Below are 22513 nucleotides of genomic sequence, written 5' to 3'. Positions count from 1 at the left end.
CTCTAAATAAAATTTTAAATATAAAAAAATCATACAAGACATATTGTAATTATGGAACTTTTAAACTGTTAAAATTTTATATCGCTGGTGAATCATTCCTACGCTTCTAGCCACAATAATTACTATACAGCGTCTTACACATTTTTAAAATGATCCCTATACCTATATACGGGTCTACCAGAATCTGATGGCAAAAAGTGAGAAAATAAATTGACTAGCAATACAGGGGTAGTTGGAATAAAACATTTTGATCTTTTTTTTCCTTAGCGGCATTATTCTGTGTGTGAAACATGCAAATATAATATATAAAAATTTATCCAATGATCGAGGATATATATTTTAAAATCTGCCATCAAAATTTGCCATCAGATTCTGGTAGTACAGTACTTAATTAATATTATACTTAATCAATTAATTATATTGTTACAGCGTAATATGATAAATTATTTTTTTTTCCAGAAACAAACACGGAACGTCAGGCTAGAGCCAATGGGTACATGGATAAACTTTACTCGGGAAGCAAAGCCGATCCTGTGATGTGTCCTAGAGAAGGCTTCCTAGCTGATCCCAACGATTGCTCGGTCTTCTACAGGTGTATTAAGTCCTTTAGTGACAAATATACGGTGTATAAGGTGAGACGTTTCACTTATGCACTATTTTTGAGCTATCTAGATTCTAGCCGTAAAGCTCGAATTCAGAACTGCGGGGCTAAAATGGTCGCTTTGGAGAGTCATATTATGAATCATAATATGATTAATTTATTTTTTAAATCGCAAAATGCAATTCTGCTTGCAATTCATGTCTAGTAATTTGTACTAATTTGACATAAATTTTATCAGTTTTACAGTTTGATAATTCATTTGCTGAATTGATTGAGAGGAATTGCTAAATGTGACAATTTTAGCCCCGCTGACAGGCAGTGCCCGTGTGTAATATTACGGGAACCATTTGGGAATCATTAACATTGTTGTTTCGAAGTTTTAGCAAAATTAATGATTATGAATACGACATGATCAATAACTCAAATATTTTTTCAATCTTAACAATTTTAAAGCGTAAAGGATGTTGAAAAAGTGAACGATACATAGAACCAACGTTTGTTTACTTTCAGTTCAAATGTGGCCCAGGAACGGTCTACGATCCGGACACAGAGATATGCAACCACGCTGGAAATACACGACGCACAGAGTGTGGAGGCACTCTCAAGGATCGAGACAATGAAAATGATATAGACAGTCACGAAATGCCCACTCCCATAACAACAAAATTACCGGCAATTTCAGATAATACGGCATCACAAAACTATGTCATGGCAAATAAGTACCCTGGATTTGTTAGCCCGATACCTTCGTCCACAAACTATCCCATGCCATCCGAAGACATGAATTTAGTTTCGATAGAATCTTCATATGGAAATCCATTTGCGTCAACAATATTACCAGCTTATGAAATAAATAAAACACCTAGTTTGATGACAACATTATCTGTAAAGACTACTACACCTAAAGGAATTTACTCAGATAACAAAGGGGAAGATAAACAAAAAGGCGACGAGTGCACCAAAGATGGATTTATGGGTGATAGCGAGAACTGTCGAAAATTTTATAGATGTGTTAATAACAATAATAGAGGCTACTTACGATACGAATTTTTATGCAGCGATTTAACGATTTGGGATGATGATTTACAAAGCTGCAACCATCCCTGGGCAGTCCGAAAAAGACGATGTGGAAGTGCCGAAGATATGTTCCCATTAGCGAATATCCTAGATTCTAACGAAGGAAACCAACCACAAATTTCATATGGCGACAAAGATTTGTCAACAACAAAGGCACCAGTAAATTACAACTTTTATGAAAATAAAACTCAAACTAGCTTTAGCGATAAATATACTTTTAAACCTGTAACTGAAAACGTGTACACCAGTAGTCAAGTTACATCAAGCTCCGCTAAATATCAAACTTCAACAATGTCTACAACTAAGAGTTCACCAGCCTATACTAACAATCATTATAATAGTCCAAGCACACCTACGCCCCAGACAGATAAAAAACCTTTAACTATCGACTCTGAAAAAGATAAAGTAAAAGATAATTCTCAAGGTATCAAAAGCAATGACTGCTCTGAAAATGGTTTCATGGGAGACCCCAATGATTGTAAAAAGTTCTACAGATGTGTTGGAAGTGGAAGAGGAAGATTTATTAAATATGAATTTACGTGTAGTGATGGTACAGTATGGGACAGCAATTTAGATTCATGTAATTATGCTTGGGCTGTAAAAGAATGCGGTGGAAAAAAACAATCGACTGATGAACATAAAAATATATCAAGCACTACAGTTGCAAGTAAACCAGTAGCGATAACTACAGAAACAAATTCAGCTTACACTACACTTCAAATGATTGATAATATTTATTCTGGTGATACTTGTTTATCTAATGGAATTTTTGGAGACTCTAATGACTGTCGTATATTTTATAGGTGTGTCGACAATGGACAGGGAAAGTTTGTAAAATATGTTTATAAATGTGATGAAGGAACATTTTGGGATCCTACCACTCAGTCATGTAATTATATAGATAAATCAACGTCTTGCAGTCAAATATTGGAAAACAATAAAACATCAACCAGTGAAAAAGCTATTGAACCTGTATCTATTTTACAATCAACCACAGACAGAAACGAAAATAATATCAATTATGAGACTGACTATGTATCAAACTATATGCCTATTAAAATACACACCTCGACTAAACGATCAATAAATAAAAATACTGTTTGTCAAACATCTGGATTTTTCGGTGATAATAATGACTGTAAGACGTTTTATAGATGTGTGGACGACGGAAATGGTAACTTCATGCAGCATGCTTTTTCATGCGGAGAAGGAACTGTTTGGGACTCAAGTATCGAAGCGTGTAATCATGCCTGGGCTGTAAAAAATTGTGGAGGAGAAAGATCAAGTACATCAAAAGAAAATTTGAACTATCCTACTACCTCGCTATATCAAGAAAAAGAAAGTGACGGATATAATAATAATTTTAATAATATTCCCAATACACAAAGTACATTAGGATACACAACTACGCCAAAAACCACTACGCACGAAGCCTTAAAAACAACGCGATCAATTAGTAGTAATGGATGTTCCGAAGCGGGTTTCAGAGGTGATTTTAATGATTGCTCCAAATTTTATAGATGTGTTGACGATGGTAAGGGTAGTTATATTCAGTATGAATTTAGTTGCGGTGACGGTACTGTTTGGGATCCCAAAATACAAGCTTGTAACCATAAATGGGCTGTGGAAAACTGCAATTTCAACAATGAGGAGAACAATATTGATAGTGTTAGTCAAAGTACAACATTGAGTACAGCACAAACGACCAAAGTGTACCATACCACAACATCAATCACTGTTGCAAGCAGTTCTCAATCAACAATTTTGTCGTCAACACAATCAGGTAGCAATGCTTGCAAAGCGGAAGGTTTTCACTTTGATGAGAATGACTGTCAAAGATTTTATCGATGTGTAGGCGATGGTAGAGGAACCTATATAAAATATGAATACACGTGTAGTGATGGAACAGCATGGAACCGAGAAATAAATGCTTGTGATTACTTAGAGAACACGTCTTGTAACAATACAAGAAAAGATAATACTAATGTTCATCCTACAACAACTGATATGTCACAAAAATTAACTACAGAATCGTCACCTAAAAATGAAATGGCTTTATCTGATGAAAGGAATGTATGCAAATCTGATGGTTTCTATGCAAATACTGAAGACTGCACTAAGTTTTATCGTTGTGTACGCGACGGCAAAGGTGGTTATATCAAATACGACTTCTCTTGTGGTCCAGGTACAATTTGGGTACAAGAAAATCAAATTTGTGATCATGATACGGGGATAACAAATTGTGCAAGTGCTTCCACTGCAGAAGAACCTAGTTCAACGAACAAATATTCTACTACGACACATTCGACAACTGCACCTCTTACAACAACCACTCAAAAGCAAAGCGAAGAAAGCTACGATTCTGAATGTAGTTCTGAAGGATTTTATCCACACGCATCTAATTGTCAAAAGTTTTATCGGTGTGTGAATGATGGTAAAGGTTACACAAAGTATGATTTTACTTGCGGCGAAGGTACAGCTTGGGATACCAATATACAAGCTTGCAATCACATAACCGAAGTTAAACGATGTGAAACGCACGAATCAATAAGTCAAAAACCTGAACAAAGGCCAACATTGCAAGATGAGCCGCTAGAATCGGAATCAAATAATAATGTAGATACAACCAAACCTCCTAGTTCTACTACAGAATCAAATAATAATAAAAAATCTACCAAACCTACCGTTACAGAAAGTACGACTGCAGGTACTTCTGCAAAAGCTACATCAACAACAGAAAGTACAAAACCAACCAACAAAGATGAGTGCAAAGAGGATGGATATTTTGGAAGTAGTTCAAATTGTAAGAATTTTTACAGATGCGTTAGCAATGAAAATGGGGGTTATACTAAGTATGATTTTACATGTGGCGAAGGAACTGTTTGGGACCAAACTATTCTCGGATGTAATCATCCTGAAAATGTTTTGAATGCTTCATGTAAATCTAGTGATGACAAGGAAGAGACAGAGACATCAACTTCGAAAGAGCAAGATTCGTCAAAAAGTCCAGAATCGACTAGTTCTACTTCTAGTTCTCAGTCTTCTAGTACTCAACCAACAACAGACCCCAGTGAAGAATCAGACAGTAATCAATCGAATAATGATACTTTTACATGTACTGAGGCTGGATTTTTCGCCAATCCAAATGATTGCAAGAAATTTTATAGATGTGTTGACTGGGATAATCAAGGAGAGAGGTTCTCCATTTTCCACTTTGACTGTGGAGAGGGCACTGCTTGGGACCAGTCATTATTGACTTGTAACCATGAACATTTAGTAAATTGTACCAAACAAAGTGAAAATGCAACCGAAGAAAGTTCAACTACTACAGAATCATCCACGACAGAAACTTCCACTCAGCCATCGACAACAACTACATCAACAACACAATCGTCAACCACGACTACAAAAAAACCTACAACACAAAAAACAACTACTCATCAGACCACAACACAGAAAACGACTACTCAAGAAACGACTACCCAGGGAACAACGATACAAGAACCGACTACCCAGAAAACGACAACAGAAAAGTCAACCACGCATGAGTCCACAACGCAAAAATCAACAACAACTACAGAACAGAGCACTACTACTGAACCAGCTACTGAAAAAACTTCAACAACAACTACTTCTAGTACAACTGAAAGTACAACAAGTTCTACTAGTCCACCACAAGAGACTACTACCACTGAACAACCCACCACCACAACTACGGAACAAGCAAGTTCAACAACTACGCAGTCATCAGAACAAACTACTCAGACTGAGAAAACCACAACTCAGGATTCAACTACTACTGAAGCCCAAACAGAATCAACAACAGAAAGTTCAGCTAACAAAGAATGCCCTCAAACTAGTGAGGACGAGTATCTCTTTGTGTGTCCAACTTCCTTTAGGAGACACCCGAAATACTGCAACCTATTTTATCAATGTACAGAAGATGAAGATAACCATGAATCTAACATAGCAACATTCCACTGTCCAAATAATACAATCTATGATGAAAGTAAAATTCAATGTGTTGAGGAGAAGAAAGCTGATAAAAAATGTGAAGGAGAAATAGCCGCAAGAAGAAGAGTAAAACGGCTTGGATATAATTATAAGGAACCGGTAGGTAACCTTTACATTTATTTTTAAAATATAACATATTAATAATAATAAGTATCAATATTTATTGACGCTATTTTTTCGCAGATTACCGTTGGAAAAGAGAAGATGGCTTGCAAAATGCCGGGGTACTACTTATTGGAAACAACTGAAGAATGTTCACCCGCTTTTCTGAAATGTGAGAAGTCAAAAAGAGGCAATGTAAAAGGATATATCTATAAATGCCCAGAAGGCTATTTATATTGGTCCATAAGCAGACGATGTGAACCTACTAGAAAAATAAAAGACTGTAAGCGCTCTTCTTTCGATTGGAGTGGAAGAAACGAACTACCAATTGAAAAATTGAATGTAGCACCATGATGATAATATCGAATGTCTAGGTATAGTTCAGTGCAATAAGTAACCTTATATTAATTAAGCTTTTACAAAAGTTCTTAAAACCTTAAAACGATTAATGATAGTAATAAAATAAGACTTTAGTACTTCCCTTTAAATTTACTTAGTACACGATCTAGTCTCGCGCTCTACATTTTTATAATAATAATTAGCGACAAAACTATGTTATTATCACACCAATGCTGCCATAATGTTAATGACATTTGTGAGCAAAATATTGTAAAATGTAACACTATTTTGATCACGACTGGATTAGAATAAGAAAAAATAACTAAATAAATTATTTGATACAAAAATATGACTACTTTATTTAAAAATAATAATTAAGAGATAACATATATATATTTACAGGAACTTATGTTTCCCTTACAAAATATGGTGAGCTCATCATTTAAAATGTGCTCAATTGTATCATTTGCACTATAATGTTTTACATTACTAAACACTGTACCAATAAAAGCATGACAAGAAGTGGAAGTCGCAATTATAGTGCCTTTTAGATCCAAAGTTATATCTGGCAAATGATTAGGACTACTTACATGCATTATTGAATCATCTGGACCTATCAAATTTGTTTTGGCTTTGGTATCATAGTTGTTTATATTAAATAATTTTGGTGTATTTTCAAAATATTCATCTTCTTCTTGAGAATTTATAAATGTATGTTTTTTTCGGGTAGATAATTCTTTATTTTGAAATATTCTCGTGTTTATTGTTTCTTCCCGCTTATAACGTTTTTTCTCATTCTTCTCCTCATTGGAAATTTTTACATCTATAAAAGTAAATTCGCCTCTATTTTCAGCTTCCGATAAGTTATATTGAGGAATATTCGCGCTTTTACTCTTATCACTTTCCAAAATACGTATTATGTCTTGAATGTTATTAACTTTTGGTTTTTCTCGTAATTCGTATTCGTCTTTTTTAGGTTTAATTTTACCACTTGTATTTTTATACTTTTTAAGAGTATTATATAAATTCTCTAAAGTCTTAGGGTTTTCAAAAAGAGGTGTTATGATGATAGGATCAAAAGCTATGCCTCCTTTTTCCCAAATAGATATGCACCTTATTAAAAATGGAATTGCATGCAAAGGCACATTTCTCCAAGCGTCTTTAATAGGCGAGCTATCTAAGTACTTTGAAAGTACAGTGTATTGTATCGAAATATCACTCCAGTATTCACTGCGATATAATTTATCGGTTCTCAATATAGTTCTCATAGCAATCTCATTTTTGTCTTCATCGTTCATACTTCCTGTTGATTCATCTTGCGTATCTTTTAGCATAACAATTATATTGTACTTGTAATCGGTGAATTTTTTTGCAAGTCTTTTGACATACTTAAGGTAAAATTCGTCATTAATTTCATCGTAGCTATCGACAAAAATATGCATGTACACATTCAATGGAAAGTTTTCATCTAGATTGAGCAAATTCTCATCAGCAGTTGAATCAGCAGCTGCAAATGGTAGTCGAGAAGGAGTAACCACAGAAAGACTGTTGTAAATGATAAAAATAGTTATCGCGATCATTATGAATCCCATCCACCAATATGCGAGGAGCGATGATATGTGATCTGAAAGTAAAATATTTTTGATGCTTCGTAAAAACTGCAAAAATCGTATCTAAGACAACTTACAGTTTTTAGTTTTGAACAACAAGCTTGTTATGATTAAATAATCAATTAACTAGATGTTACAAGCTAGCTTTCTTCAGGGAAATTCATTAATTGTGCAGTAGCCGTTGTAGCAGTAAAAATATTCCTATAATATTTTTTTTCGCAAAAAGAATAGAAGGGGTAACAGATAAACACATTTTCGCGTTTATTCTTGTCAAATTTAAGTAGCTCAGAAAGAAAGAGAATAGAAAACCTCAGGCAGACTTGATATACTTACTTAGCAAAAACATAATATTATTAAATTTGTGGTGAGATATTTAAAGCAGATATTTTTAATTAAAAAGGAAGTACTTATTCAGTACCTGGCCAGTTTTTGATGATGAAAGCTGCACCTTTTAGTTTGGACTTGGAGTTTCTGTAATACAGTGAGCGATGCTTCCGAGGACATGCAAAGTGACTTTCTTCATCAGAATCCCAAAGCAATGGTAGTTGGTCCTTTTGGTTATTCATCACTTTCCATGTAATATGCTGAAAGGAATTATGTCTGTAATAGGTACACATTGTTTTAGACGATTGTACGCAAGTTAGTAGTTATGAATTTTATATCAAGACTAGCTGTCCCGGTGAACTTCATGTCACTTTAAAACCTTCCCTGGACTTCTACGAATATTTTAAGACTAAAATTAGCCCAATCCATTCAGTCGTTTTTGAGTTTTAGCGTTACTAACACAATTGAAAATCCATTTTTATATATATAGATATTCAGTTTCCAAATTAGAAACTATTTTAGATGAATAGGTACATAATTTTTAGTTTGTATCAGGCCTTAGTTTACGATGATAGTAAGTATTACCTAGGTACTAACGTAAAATCACAGATCTTTTCAAAATCAAAGGCGAAAAGGAGTAAAAATTAAAAAACTCTTACCAATTATCTATTATTATTTATTAAAATTAATACAAATTATTATTAATAATAACAAGCTGATGACTTCTCTATTAGTCATTCATAGATATTTTTAATTTGTCACATAATTTTTTTAAAAATATTTCCCGAGAGTCACAAGCAACACGTATAACTTTTCAAAGAAATGTAAATAAATTAGAATTAGACATTAGAAAACACTTACAATTTCGTGATCCAATTTCTTCAAATATGCCTCGCCTATCGATGGATTATTAAATAATACAATATGCTAATTACATCGAAGGCTAATTGTAAATGAATCGAGAGCGCCGAGTCGCGGCAGCACGTCGCGGTATAATTTTGTTGATTCAACACAACATTTCACGTACAATGACGATGATCATGTCAAGGTCAAAGCATCCCTCATTTTAAGAGCTGCTTAAATGCTGATCATGATTAAAATGAAAGAATATTTAAGGCCCTTCTGCTTGCTATCGGCTGAGCATCGATCTGGTCCGTATGCGGGTGACCATTACATGCTAATTGCTAATGGCCGCGCGCATGTTGCCCCCATGACAGGAAAAACATCTACGAAATAACAGGATGCGGACAACTTTCATGCCAATCCGTACCGCGTGCGGGCGAAAACACACATGACAGGAAAAGCGCCCTTATTATATACAAGATGTAACAAAACTAAGTGAGTATTATCACTTATTTTTAGGGTGTGTACGTGTTTCTTGAAGAGAGTTCACTGTGAAAGTAGCAGCGCTGAAAGGCATTTTTTAAATCACTTTTGTATGGGGAAAGTCATGACGCTGGGGCGCTTTGAGTGAAAGTGAAAAAAAAAATTGGTCTTTCAGCGCTGCTACTTTCACAGTGAATTATCTACAAGGAATAAGGTGACAATACTTTAGGGTGTGTATATTGTGTTCCTTGAAGGAACACGTGCACACCCTAAAGTATTATCACTTAGTTTTGTTACAACTTGTACAAATGCAGACTCCACATTAAACTGATCATGTACCTAATAAAGATTTAATATAGCCGCATAATAATGAGAATAAGAGAAAGAGATATCTTCGTTATTTAGATTTTATTTGATAAATTTTGAAAAATAAAAGTTACTAAAGATAAGATCTTTCTAATTTTTACAACGACAACTAGGCTAGTATCCTAACTTTTAAATAGTCAATAAGAGAAGTGGGTTAAAAACTAAAATACATCTATAACATTTATTTAACATTTATTACAGTACTTAGGTACTTACTTCAAAATTTACAGCAGTAAGTGGGCCCCTAGACGATCAATTTTAGTGTACAATATCATTGAAAAATGTTATTGAACTATTTATTTGGCAATATTAAGAGGATACACCAGGGGCGAGAGAAATTGAAAATAGGTATTTGAAAATGTATTGCTGTCTCACCAATCTCAAGTCTCCCACCGCAGAGCGCGATAGAGACAACACGACAAAAGTTCTAATAAAAGAACAGAAAATCTTCGATCCGTTGTCCGCTGATTCCTTCTCCAAAACTTAACCGATTTAAGTACTTTTTTCATTAAGAATTACAACAAGGCTTGAGCTGTGTTCCTATGTTTTATTTTCTTTGTATATTTTAGCCAGTTTTGTTTTCTGGGTGTTTGAACATAGAGGAAAATTTGGCCATTTTTTTGGGTTTTTGGACGTTCTTATCTTTTTTAATAATAAAATTATGAAAAAAAGAAAACATAGGGACATGCTAATAGTGGCCATAGATATTCAGGAAAAAAATCATAACTCTACCGGCATTATCCAGGGAGGAAACAAGGGACAACGTTTGTATGGAAAAACAGAGGTGTGGACTCCTCTTAAGAATGAAAGGGCGCGTTCAATATCAACACTAGACGTTCAATAATATCGCATAATATGTGATATTTCACAATAAAATTGATAGTCTAGACTCTAGGGCAAAACTAGCTAAGGCAAACCATCATATTGACATCAATTTAAATGTAATTATAAATTATTCAAAATCTTGATGGAATCACAATAATCGGCACGGTTAGATCTAAAGCAGCTCTGATGCAAAGTATTAGATATTACATACCGAGGACTAAGGTGAGGTCTGGGCTTAAAGAGCATTTTACTCAGAAATTGATGGTTTCGGGAATAAGCCGCCACGACGGTTCCATCTGAGCTCAAAGTTAAATAATTATTTTGATAATTTTTTTTGTTGTACAAATCGGGTGTATTTTCAATATCTACAAATGCCGGAATATTATCCAAAAGACGCGAAATCTCGTATTTGTGGAAATTATATTGGATAGGAGTGTTCCTTAACAATATTTCATTATTGGGATAGGCGTGTTCCTTAACAATTCCAGAATTGTTTTGTATAATGACGGTATTATTATTGACGTCAGTTGTATTATTTATTTGGGTTGTATCATTAGATTCATTTTCCTTGTTTATAGTATCATGCGTTTTGATATAAGAAATGTTCGTTTTTGTATCATTAGGAGTATTTTCAAGAATCTCATTACTAGAGATACTACGTTTTACTTTAACTGAAGTCATCTGTACGGGACGTAAATTTCCGTTGTCAGATGCTATTCCAAAATTTATCGTTTGAATCATCATTCTGGGGATTTCGTTGAAAGCATCAAAGAATAATGCGAAAAACTCTCTTTCATCAATGACATCGATTTTCTCAAGAGCCTGGGTGTACTTGGTAAGATCGACGCTTTTGCTGTGCTGCTTTAAAAGAGTATCCAGCTTAAAATCGATCCGTCTCATCAAATGAAAACGCTGGTTCTCCGTCAATAGGTTAAGACCGATTCCACCATTCTTCCAAACTTCATAAGCGCTGACATAGAACGGCAAATATATGCTAGGTATAGACCTCCACCTATTATATTGGAATGGAGTCTTTGCTGTGTACTTGCTCAGACACAATACGGAAACTTTAACATTCGGATGTTTTCTTTGAAGTTCTTGAATATCTCGATCGTTGTTTTTGATAAAAACATATCTGACTGAACCGGTATATTCGGGGAAAAATGTTTCGGAGAAGAGCGACTTCTTTGGGATCTTATAAATAGGGCTCTGTGGAGCGTTGTCTATAAGTACACGAACGTTAAAATTCAGCAGAGGATATTCTGTTGCCATAAAACTTAAGTAGTTTGTGAATGTTTTGAATTGTACGGAATTATCTCTTGGAAGTACGTAATGGTAGTACACTTCTCCGGTAGGCTTGGATTCGTATTTGTGGATTACAGACTGCAGTCTATAAATGCTCCCAAACGCGTAGAAAATGACGAACATTATCGTCAGAAGCACGATCGACATCCAGCAAGCCGATACGAATTCTGTAACAAATTGATACAAAACATTACCTTGGATATCTCCATGTGACTAATAGTTGAAAAAATGCGTTTTAAATAATATTGTGAGAGCACCCAGTGTGCTCTAAAAAGTTAGAATATAATCCTAGAAAGAATCATCTTCAAACCGTTATAAACTAGAACAAACTTCACTTCCCTCTATTTCCTAAATTCTCATGGCTAACGCAAAAGGTTGATCGCTAGACCAACTTCTGACAAAAATATGCATGGATATTGGGGGAAAATGTGCCAACTGAGCATATCAGAATTTATGGTCTAGAAATATTTTAAGCCAAACTTACGAGGCCATCTTGAGATCCAAGAGGGGCGTGTTGGTGTGCAACTAACATTCCATTCCACTGGGATGACTGCTGGCTTATCAAGTGGTTTGTCACCCCCACTATCTGCGTTTATTAGGGGGTACTCTTCAGAGCGTCGTAAAGGCATTTGGGTCGTTCTGAAAAAAAAAAAATGTAATGGGTCTTAAAATTTTGTAGATTGCTATAATTTGACGACTTTGTAATTAAATAGTTTCTAAGTTTAATATAAAGTCTGGGTCAGTAACGAATATTCAAAATGGCATAAAGACATTTTAGCAGCTAGATCTAGTCTCGAATCAAGTGTGGTATAGCCATACTTGAGGGCATACGGCCGTTCGCTATGTTTTTTCTTGGACTTAAGCGACTTAAAAATCTAGTTGGCTTATCATATTTTATTCAATGTTAGATATATTAAAGTACATAATCTTACCTTTACCGCTTTTGAGTAAAATATTTTAACACGAAAAGCAAAAAGTAACTTCAAAATTTTGACTTTTATACCCATCACTTTTTTGACGGATATTCGATTAAATTAAAAGATCCTCCTTTTATTTTTGTCAGCGAACTTCAAACCAGCCTTTCGCTGTTTTTGCAGCCTATTTTGCGTTCTGAAAACAGAAAACTAAACATTGTGTCAAATAAACAAATACAAAATGGCAGAATCAATAGCAAATACATACAATACAGGAATCACATCCTCATAAACAATTAAACCAGGAAAGACCCACATAAAAGCAAGAACTATGGAAACTAAGAGCAACGCACTTATTGATCGATTACATTCAAACCTAAAGGATATTAAACCTACCGTAAGTTACTATGCAACTATTTTAGCATCAGTAGGTAAGTAATTATATCTTATTTTAGCGAGTGCAACTTACTACGTACCCATAAACTTTACGTACCTATGTATAAAGTATAAGTTCTTGTTACACTTTTAACTCCGGAAGGAAACACACAGTATAGCAATATCCCTAGTCCCTATGTCATATAACATATTGCCATACTGTGACAGAGGTGCATGAGTTGCATCGTGTAAGTAATGTTAAACCTACAAGGTGCAACTCGTGTGCCTGCCTGTGGCATCGTAGCATCTAAATGGATGGGCCGATTCTTTCTACTAATGAAAACTTCCAAGACACAGTTCCAAGACTCCATCATCGGTCTGGAATCTGAATATTTTTATTGGACAAATCTACAATCCCAGTCTGATGTCGCTTAGCTAAGTATAAAGGTATGATTCGGATCAAGGCAGCATGCAGCGGGTCGCCGCGACCCGCGACCCAAACAGCCACTGCTCACTATGAAGTTGTATGGAGGACTAAACAATCACGGCGACCCGTGTCGCGAGACAGAGAGACCGGTCGCCGCGTAAAATAGCATACCGATGTCCCCGACCCGCGACCCGAGACTGTCGCCAAGCCACTGCTTTGTATGTGTTTATATGGATGACATTCCGATTACCGCGACGCGCGACACGAGACCGGTGGGCGTGGCGCGGCAAATTTCAATGAGCGCGACCCTGTCGCGTCGATAGCAGTACCGCGACAGCAGCTGTGGTAGATATTCTATCTAGAAACACGCCGATAGGTTATTAATCATATCGAAACCGAAAATAAAAATTTTCGTATAATATAAGCCATGAAGGTATCAAAGTATGTAGGTATGAACTAAGTATAATATTATTATTATAACAGCTACTTCTCTCATAGTAATCTATACTTCCATACTAATATTAAAAAATGCGTAAGTATCTGTCTGTCTGTCTGTCTGTCTGTCACGCTTTCACGCCAAAACAACTGAGCCGATTGTAATGAAATTTTGTACACAGTCTAGAGCCTGAGAAAGGACATAATCTACTTTTTAACTGGAAAAGGGGGTTGGAAGGGGGGTAACGGGGGACAGGTCAAAGGTTATACAAAGCTTTGGGAATTGTGTTTATTAGATGGATTCTGAGGAAAATTTGCAGTAATGTAGGCTTCATTTTCCCGATTCCCGGTATTGCCACGGAAACGGGAAACACCATGCGAAACTCAAGTCCACGGCGGACAGAGTCACGGGCAACAGCTAATATTTTATATGTGTATATTGTGTTAATTTGCTTCCTTACTCGGGGTTCCCTACGCAAATGGCAATAAAATCGGCCGACGTTTGTTGTTGCTGTAGCGCACTGCGCAACAGAAATGCACAATTTGTGTGTGAAATTTTAGAAGTCTAGCTAGAGCGGTTATAGCTAGCTACAGACAGACAGACGGACAGGATCAGGATAAGGAGATTCTTTGAGTCCCGGGATATGACATAGCATACTGTTACGTGCTAGGGTTCGAGGATTTGGAGAGAAAGACCTGGTGACTCTCTTGAAGACTTTATTAACACTGCACTAAACACTAGGTTACAACACTTAGCACTAAGTCCAAACACTAATCACTAGGTCCAATCACTAAGCACTATCACTGTCCTAGGTCGTAGCCAAGTCGCAGGTTTCACTGGTTCACTCACTATTGATCACTTGATGTCGCCTTGAAGATCGCTCAGATTGAACTGACTTGCTGGACCTGCCTGCGGCTCTTTTTATATGGCGAGACGAATTTCAGAAATTTCCCGATTCACGTAAACAAGTAAACAACCGTGGGAAATTTCTAGGAGGCTCGGGCATGTACCACAATAAAACTGCCGTCCTTGCGATAAGTGCAGTTAATTTAGACCTTATGGACTCAGTCATAAGGTCTAAATTAAAACACGTAAACACGCTAACAAATAAACGGTAAACACGTAAACAAACATTGGACCTTTCTAGAAGGTTCGAGTATGTACTTGCGCACCTGATGCCGTACCGTAACAATACTATTATTGTTTCTAGATTTCTTTTCCGGAAATGATAAAAAATACAAAATAATTTCGTCATCCTCTTCATCTGCCAACAGTTTTTGGATAATTTCTTCCTTCCCTGCCACAATACTCGTATTGTAAAATAATTCACAATTATTGTTTTGTTTACACTCGTAGTTATGGTGGAAAAATGGTCAAAGCTTCTGTCTGCGCACAATATCATAAAATTGTAGATCGCAACATAGTTTAAAATGCTACCTAGTTACGTAGTTAATAATGTTGCATTTTGTTCATATGTACTTATTTACGCGGCGCACTTGCAGGCCACGGGTCTCTGCGGCAAGGTGGCGGCAAGCGACGCTGGCCACGTGGTTATTATAATACTACTTAGTGACTTAGGCTTCTTACAGACGAACGGCACGTGTCGGTAGCACGTGTCGGCGGCAGTCGACGGCAGTCGACGGCTGCCGACGGCAGCCGTTGACAGCTTATGACGCTACCACGACCTTTCCTAAAACGATCATGTTTCCAGAAAACTTTGTTGTAAGATTACAATAACATTACCGTACTCACTTTTTAAATATAATTTACTAAAAAACAGTTAAAAATGCAAAACATTGGTAAATCCGCTGTGAAATATCAACTTTTTTAAGATCGCTAGCTTGACGTTAAAGTAATTATTGCTTATCTGTCAAACGATGTCGCTTAGTAGAGGTGGTAGTAGACCCCCAGTTGTGACGTACCGCCTAAAGATAAGCGGCCACAGGTCGGTATCATACGCAACGGACGTCTCGCATCAAACGGATAATTTTTTCACAGTACTTCCGCTGAATCGGCAGCGTACGGATTATCGAATAGCCTAGTAAATGAATGCTCAAAAGGGGGGTGTGGGTGGAATAGTCGTAAGCAGAAATTTTGACGTTGAAACTTTATTTGGACTAATTTGAAGATAAACATACTGTCTAGTCGGTAATCCGTACGCTGCCGATACAGTGGACGTACTGTAAAAAAATATCCGTTTGATGCAAGACGTCCGTTGCGTACGATACCGACCTGTGTATCTTTACCTTTACGCGCTACGTCACAACTGCAAGCGTTATAAACTGTTGACGGCTGCCGTCGACTGCCGCCGACACGTGCCACCGACACGTGCCGTCGTCTGCCGTCCACTGCCGCCGACGCGTGCCGCCGACACGTGCCGTTCGTCTGTAAGCGATCTTAGACAAAAATGATAGCTATAATCATGTCAATAATCATTTTAATTAAATTTTTGTCGGTCGCGGCTACGCGGTCGCGGACATCGTTAAGCTATTTGCTGCTCCGCAGCAAGCGACCGGTCGCTTACGCGTGACGCCGTACGCTTGCCTCGCAGATCCGAATGGTACCTTTAAAGTTAATGCGTGCTAGATAGGCAGAGTTTATACAAGGTGTAACAAAACTTAGTGATAATACTTTAGAGTGTGTATGTGTTCCTTGGAGAGAGTTCACTGTGAATGTAGCAGCGCTGAAAGACCAAAATATTTTTTGCTCGAAAAGTATTATCACTTAGTTTTGTTACACCCTGTAGTGTTGTGCCTCCTACACGTTTATCCTACGGCGTTTTACATACATCATCTGCGTAACACAAGCTGTATCTGCTAGATATTTTAGCGAGTACAGCTTGAGTCGCATAACTTTAAAAATTCCAGCGCAAGTCCCCACAAATCCAGAATGGCGATATAAGGGTGAGGCTGCGCGCGTTGCTGGTGGCCCTCCTGGGTATATCTCTGTCAGCCTGCGCCTTCGTCTCGCAGCCGGTGGAGATGGAGATCAGCGATGAGGTCGCTCAGGGTCTCAACAACGTTACTTTTGCGAGACGGTAAGGAAACCACAGTAAAGCAATACTACGCGGCAGCGACGCGACGCGAGACGTCACGAATAAAAATATAATATATTCATAAAGTGACTTTCCGTTTTACGCAGCTAGCCGCGACCGACAAATTGTGTCTGTCTATCTATCTGTCTCAGCCCCGGATCTAAGGGGGGGCAAGCCGGGGCCTATGCCCCGGGCGGCAAATTCAGGGGGCGGCCAAATTCACACTTCACGGACCAATGGACAACTCATCATTTATTTAACTTTGACCACGGAATAAATAATAGCACAAGTACAGCAATTTCATGGCCATAATATCAACTTGACCGATACCCTGAGCGCGGAGTGAGACGTGCTGCACGAACAATTTATTATCCGCGAAGCGCGTAGGCACAGTATATATGTCATATTGCTATACTGTGGCGTAGGCATAGTTCAAAATACGCGCCCGGCTCCGGCTCGCTTTTAAACCCTACCCTGTTAAATATATATCCTACATATTGATAGCTGAAATTATATGGATGATAAAGGTGAAAATAAACATAAGTAGGTAGGCGGGGCGGCATTTTTCAGTTTTTGCCCCGCCTAAAAAAAATTGAAGATCCTGATGAAGGCTGATCTGTCTGTCTGTCTGTTACCACTTCACGCCCAAACCGCTGAACCAATTTTGCTGAAGTTTGATGTACTTAGAGCCCCGGGAAAGGACATAGGATACTTTTTATTCCGGGAAAATGTACGGTACTCGCGCGGTAAACGATTTTTGGCGCAATGGAGTTGCCGGCGTCATCTAGTAATCAAATAAATGCCACTTTATGACATACACTATAGGTATAATTTTCTACTGACATGTGTGTGGCGACTGGCGACCCATGCTGACGACACTTGTGGCAGAGCTTGTGGCGTAAAAGCTGAAAGAGTTTAGTGAAGTGAAACTTATAGACTGCCAAAAAGTGGCATTTTATTTCAATTTTTGTCGGTCGCGGTCGCTCGCAGCAAAGATCGGAAAGTCACCTTTAGTATGAAATCGCATGAAGGCTGAAGCAAGCCGCACTACGCCGCAGTGACGCCTTAGCGACACAAAAATTCTGTTCTATGAAATGTGAAGTGTCGCGTCTCGTCGCTGCCGCGTAGTGCGGTCTCACCATTAAGCTTAAAGCACACACACTTCACATTTTACTAAAAGAATATCTAAGACCGAAAAGCAATTTATGTTTTAAAATATTGCTTGTCTATAAAATAAGGCGTCTTATGCATTGGATTTTTTACGACTCGGCCCTCGCCTACCGTCGACAGGTCGACACCTAGAGGTGCATCCTAACCTTGCTCTGCGCGATTTCTCCTGTAGCGTTTGAAAAAACACGCGAGCCTAAAATGCGCACGTCTGAACGCCCCCTTAGAGCCCCCGCAGACTGCAGAATTTCTATCGGCCGATAGTTTGGTTTGGCTCTTGATCAGTATGAAGCTGTATGGAAGCGCGCGTACTACAACGATACCGAGTCGGTTGAACCATCGGCAAACTGTCGGCCGATCAGTACGACGTTCTTCCACGCGCGCACAAGCCGCCGATTGTTTGGTTGACACAGCAGAAATCAGAATCGTGTAAAATTTTCCATTCAATAATCTATTGCAGACTGCGCTATCGCTATGAAATATTAATTGAATCGAGCGAGAACAATCGGCCAGTTTAGTTGGCGTAGTGTGCGTGCTTACAGCTCAACGGCCAACCCGACCAATCACCAAACTATCAGCCGATAGAAAGTCTGCAGTCTGTGGGGGCTCTAATACTGTCATAATTTATTATTTTGCCCGTTTCTAAAGTAGGAATTACCCAAACTATGCCATTTTATGTGACCGTTTAATTAATAATTATGATTGGTGAAGTGGGGCCAATTTTTGGTGTCACACAGCATTGTAGTAGTTAATTTTATAATAATATTATAGTCGAACTGTATACTAATTATATTATGATGTATTGTGTGATGCTAAAAATAAATCCATTCTTATTCTTATTCTTACCTAAGTAAATAGTTATTCGATTGCAACACAAAAAACAACAGCTGATATCTCTTTTCAGACTAACCAAACCGACAATTCGGCTAGTGATGGGCTACAGTAAGTTGAGTGTTATGGTGACTGCTATGACGTCGCTGCTGCTGCTCCTCGCTGTCATGGCCAAAGTAAGAAACGTATACTTTTGTTAATTTAAGGCAGAGTGGTAAATAATATAATATATAGGTGGTACTTATTATAAAATAGGGCCTTGCTTAGGGTGATCCAGAAGTTCTTATTAGGTAGGTAGGTACTTATAATACTTATAAATAGGGTCAAAATACAAAACCCAGTTATTTATAGATAATATTGGTAGTTATTGTCTGTAGAGGCATCAGTATGCCTCTACGGTCACAGATCTGCGTGCGGGCGATGACACGCATAAAAGGCTGGATTGGATTTGAAAATGTTTTTATACGCACCCTTACGCCTAGTCACCATCCACAGTAGTCTCATCTTTACAGGAAGCGTGGTGGAACCGCGGCTTGAGGTGGCTAGCTGTCCCAGCACTGCTGGTGACAGCATTAGAAGTGGTGACGGACGCCAGCGACGGGCTGCTGGCGGCGGCGGTGCGAGGCGCGGGGCCGGCTGCGGCGGCACACGCGGCCGGCGCGTGCTGTCTGATCGCTGTCGAGATTGTTGTGTGGTTAGTATACGCCCGCTAAAGGTGGGAGAAAACAAATATTCTTTGTATAAAATACAAACTATAGAGCAACGCGACACAAAACGTCAGTGCTATGAAACGTGAAGTGTCGCGTCGCGTCGTTTTGCTGCAGCGTAGTGTCGCTTAGTGCGGTTTTAAGAGCGACTCCACGTGGTTGCTACCGGTGTCAGCGTTGGTGACGGCACTAGAAGTGATGACGGATGCCGGCGACAGCCGACGGGTACTGTCTCATATGGTCTCATCGCTGTCGAGATTGTAGTGTGGTCAGTAGTAGAGTCTCCAATCCTCAAACGTGTACCTTAGGGTCTAAAAACACTAGGCTAAATTACGCCGGCGTAAATTCCGCCGCGTTTCAAATGCATACAAAATACGGGCCGAACGCGAGGGGTGACACACCATTACGTCGCGTTCCGTCCGTATTTTGTATGCATTTTGAGATTTGCGGCGGAAACTACGCCGGCGTAATTCAGCCTAGTGTGTTTAGACACTTAGGTAGGCATTTCATAGCGGAAAATAAAGTAGTGTAATGTTGCGTTTCCATTGGAGCTAAGCAGAGCCGTGGACACGGGAACATCAAAACATTTGCGGCAATTTTGTTTGGGTTAATCGTTTCGTGCTCTCTTTCATATATATTATACTAAACGAAACAGATAACGTGATAGTTTAACTACAGACGCAGAAGTGCCAGCGTAAGTAAGCTTAGGCTAACTTTGAAATTGATTTATAAAATTGGAATTTGATATTATGATACATCTTCGATTCGTACTATCGGTAGGACAAGGCACAAAATATGGTATTTGAGCGCGAGAATACGGTTTTTATACGTTAGTATTAAAAAGGATTTGTACAGAATACCCTATACGTGGGAGAGTCATGCTTCGGCACGAATGGGCCGGCTCGACCGGAGAAATACCACGTTCTCACAGAAAACCGGCGTGAAACAGCGCTTGCGCTGTGTTTCGCCGAGTGAGTGAGTTTACCGGAGGCCCAATCCCCTACCCTATTCCCTTTCCTACCCTCCCCTATTCCCTTCCCTTCCCATCCCTACCCTCCCCTATTACCCTATTCCCTCTTCAAAGGCCGGCAACGCACCTGCAGCTCTTCTGTTGCTGCGAGTGTCCATGGGCGACGGAAGTTGCTTTCCATCAGGTGACCCGTTTGCTCGTTTGCCCCCTTATTTCATAAAAAAAAAAAAACCCTTTAACGATCACGCCAGAGACTTCAATATAGTCTAACTACTTTTCTAGATTTTCTAAGACAGTAATTTTTGTCTTCTAGAATCTTATTGGTAAAAAATAGGTCTTGATTATATATTGTATTCCATCTTCATCTTCATTCGAAGATACTTTTATTATTCAGTATGCCAATTACTTTCTGTCTATAGGTACTGCTGTAACAAAATATGCGTAACGTTTTACCTAACACAGAAAATACTATCATTTCAGGTATTTCATAGCAAAATTCTTTGAGAACAGTCCACAGGAAGAACAAAATACAATAGAATTTGAATGAAACTGTTTATTCAAAACTATGCAACACATACCTATAACAAACCAATGAAATTAATTTTGTGTTTTATTTGGTACCTATTATCATAATAGCAATAATAGATTTAAACTAAATCTTAATACAATCATAATAAAACATTTTCTAAAAACTAATAAGTACATATTATAAGAACTTCATTGAGTCAAAGATAAAAATTGGTACTTTTTTCTGAACCGTATATTTGACTGGACACAATGTTAAAAAATATAATATAAAAGTTGAGAATCATTATATTATTTCATAAATTATCAATAATGTACGATCGTATAATAAAAAATAATAATAATATGTTATGCTATACTATGCCATACTATGCCAATCATAGGGCCGTAAGCCTACTATCGTTTTGTAGCGATACTATCGCGCGTTCGCTTCGCTACATTCGCGAAGTCGCTAGTTGTTTATTCTAGCATTACGGGACGCTAATCTGTCGCAATTTAGGCTAGCCGTAGACGGACCGCATTTTGCAGTCTAAGCAGACTGCAGAATGCGGTCGCCGCACGGCGATCTGCAGTTTTCATACTAAACTCATATCGCATTTATAAATATATCCCGACTGCAACTGGCGATCCGTCTATGGCCAGTCTTAAACGCAATGCAAACCTAATAGAAACAATAGAAACATGATGATTATATTAACTTTATGGCCGTTACCGAATTACGATTCTGTATCGGCCATAAAGTTAATATACCTAGCGGAAAGCTAAGGTAAGGTAGGTATATTAACTTTATGGTAACGTCACAAAATACCTGAAAACCTCAGGTTCCGTTTTCTCATTGCTGTCGCGCGTTTGTTTCGCTACAGTATCGATGCAAACGCACGTTGGTAGTGCGTTAGCATCGCTACAGCGCGTTGCAAATTCGACTAACAAAGCATTAGTAGCGATGCAATCGCGCGTCCGTCGATTGTAAATAGTAAACGTGCAATTGTATAGCTACAAACTACAAAGTCATCATGTGCCAGGGCCCCATAGGCTTACATGGTGATTTTTAATAGGAAAAGGCACATCGTTACAGAATATAGTTTTTAAGGATATATAATATTATATTATGTATATTCTTAATAATACTTATTCAAAATATAGACAACCAAGATTATACCGTTGCAAGGTGCTCTACAAATCCATATAAAAAGCAAGGCACATTTTTCTAATTATTTCCTAATCAAGACTTAATATCA

At 38.0% G+C, this 22513-nt stretch overlaps 4 protein-coding genes and 1 long non-coding RNA gene across 8 annotated transcripts; 3 read left to right on the top strand and 2 right to left on the bottom strand.

Annotated features, from left to right (window-relative positions):
- Positions 1-442: 442 nt before the first annotated feature.
- On the top strand, positions 443-6436 carry LOC121732600 (serine-rich adhesin for platelets). Its single transcript, XM_042122535.1, has 3 exons — positions 443-632; positions 1112-5791; positions 5876-6436. The coding sequence occupies exons 1-3, from the start codon at positions 498-500 to the stop codon at positions 6146-6148; spliced, it is 5088 nt and encodes a 1695-aa protein (XP_041978469.1). The 5' UTR covers positions 443-497; the 3' UTR covers positions 6149-6436.
- Positions 6437-6491: 55 nt separating this feature from the next.
- Positions 6492-9042, bottom strand: LOC121732616. 2 transcript variants are annotated; one of them, XM_042122561.1, is made up of 3 exons: positions 8929-9042; positions 8162-8343; positions 6492-7757 (listed from the first exon to the last, which is right to left on the bottom strand). In XM_042122561.1, the coding sequence occupies exons 2-3, from the start codon at positions 8307-8309 to the stop codon at positions 6508-6510; spliced, it is 1398 nt and encodes a 465-aa protein (XP_041978495.1). In that variant the 5' UTR covers positions 8310-8343; positions 8929-9042; the 3' UTR covers positions 6492-6507. The 2 variants fall into 2 exon arrangements, with proteins under 2 accessions (XP_041978495.1, XP_041978494.1); XM_042122560.1 differs by having other exon boundaries at positions 8162-8327; positions 8929-9041.
- A 1497-nt stretch (positions 9043-10539) lies between these two features.
- Positions 10540-12848, bottom strand: LOC121732594. 3 transcript variants are annotated; one of them, XM_042122528.1, is made up of 3 exons: positions 12822-12848; positions 12374-12528; positions 10540-12056 (listed from the first exon to the last, which is right to left on the bottom strand). In XM_042122528.1, exons 2-3 carry the CDS (start codon positions 12516-12518, stop codon positions 10705-10707), a joined length of 1497 nt encoding a protein of 498 aa, XP_041978462.1. In that variant the 5' UTR covers positions 12519-12528; positions 12822-12848; the 3' UTR covers positions 10540-10704. The 3 variants fall into 3 exon arrangements, with proteins under 3 accessions (XP_041978462.1, XP_041978463.1, XP_041978464.1); XM_042122529.1 differs by lacking the exon at positions 12822-12848 and adding an exon at positions 12709-12748; XM_042122530.1 differs by lacking the exon at positions 12822-12848 and adding an exon at positions 12661-12666.
- Positions 12849-12909: 61 nt separating this feature from the next.
- Positions 12910-21351, top strand: LOC121732595. The gene is made up of 5 exons (XM_042122531.1): positions 12910-13200; positions 16909-17078; positions 19147-19249; positions 19586-19767; positions 21231-21351. The coding sequence occupies exons 1-5, from the start codon at positions 13135-13137 to the stop codon at positions 21295-21297; spliced, it is 588 nt and encodes a 195-aa protein (XP_041978465.1). The 5' UTR covers positions 12910-13134; the 3' UTR covers positions 21298-21351.
- On the top strand, positions 17313-17604 carry LOC121732596. The gene is made up of 2 exons (XR_006036402.1): positions 17313-17467; positions 17507-17604. It is a non-coding gene; the product is annotated as an uncharacterized LOC121732596 (long non-coding RNA).
- Positions 21352-22513: the final 1162 nt, after the last annotated feature.

The sequence above is a fragment of the Aricia agestis genome, chromosome 12 (genome assembly GCF_905147365.1).
Source record: "Aricia agestis chromosome 12, ilAriAges1.1, whole genome shotgun sequence".
In the NCBI taxonomy this organism is placed as follows: Eukaryota; Metazoa; Arthropoda; class Insecta; order Lepidoptera; family Lycaenidae; genus Aricia; species Aricia agestis.
The sequence above is the reverse complement of the archived record's forward strand: the minus strand, read 5'-3'. Positions and strand labels throughout refer to the sequence as shown.

Coding starts and splice junctions, on each gene's coding strand:
- LOC121732595 (XM_042122531.1), top strand. CDS start 13,135: ATGGAAACTAAGAGCAACGCACTTATTGATCGATTACATTCAAACCTA. Junction 17,079..19,146: donor AACGTTACTTTTGCGAGACG/GTAAGGAAACCA, acceptor ATCTCTTTTCAG/ACTAACCAAACCGACAATTC. Junction 19,250..19,585: donor TCCTCGCTGTCATGGCCAAA/GTAAGAAACGTA, acceptor TCATCTTTACAG/GAAGCGTGGTGGAACCGCGG.
- LOC121732616 (XM_042122561.1), bottom strand. CDS start 8,309: ATGAATAACCAAAAGGACCAACTACCATTGCTTTGGGATTCTGATGAA. Junction 7,758..8,161: donor CATCATCAAAAACTGGCCAG/GTACTGAATAAG, acceptor TTTTACTTTCAG/ATCACATATCATCGCTCCTC.
- LOC121732594 (XM_042122528.1), bottom strand. CDS start 12,518: ATGCCTTTACGACGCTCTGAAGAGTACCCCCTAATAAACGCAGATAGT. Junction 12,057..12,373: donor TTGGATCTCAAGATGGCCTC/GTAAGTTTGGCT, acceptor AATTTGTTACAG/AATTCGTATCGGCTTGCTGG.
- LOC121732600 (XM_042122535.1), top strand. CDS start 498: ATGGATAAACTTTACTCGGGAAGCAAAGCCGATCCTGTGATGTGTCCT. Junction 633..1,111: donor ACAAATATACGGTGTATAAG/GTGAGACGTTTC, acceptor GTTTACTTTCAG/TTCAAATGTGGCCCAGGAAC. Junction 5,792..5,875: donor GATATAATTATAAGGAACCG/GTAGGTAACCTT, acceptor ATTTTTTCGCAG/ATTACCGTTGGAAAAGAGAA.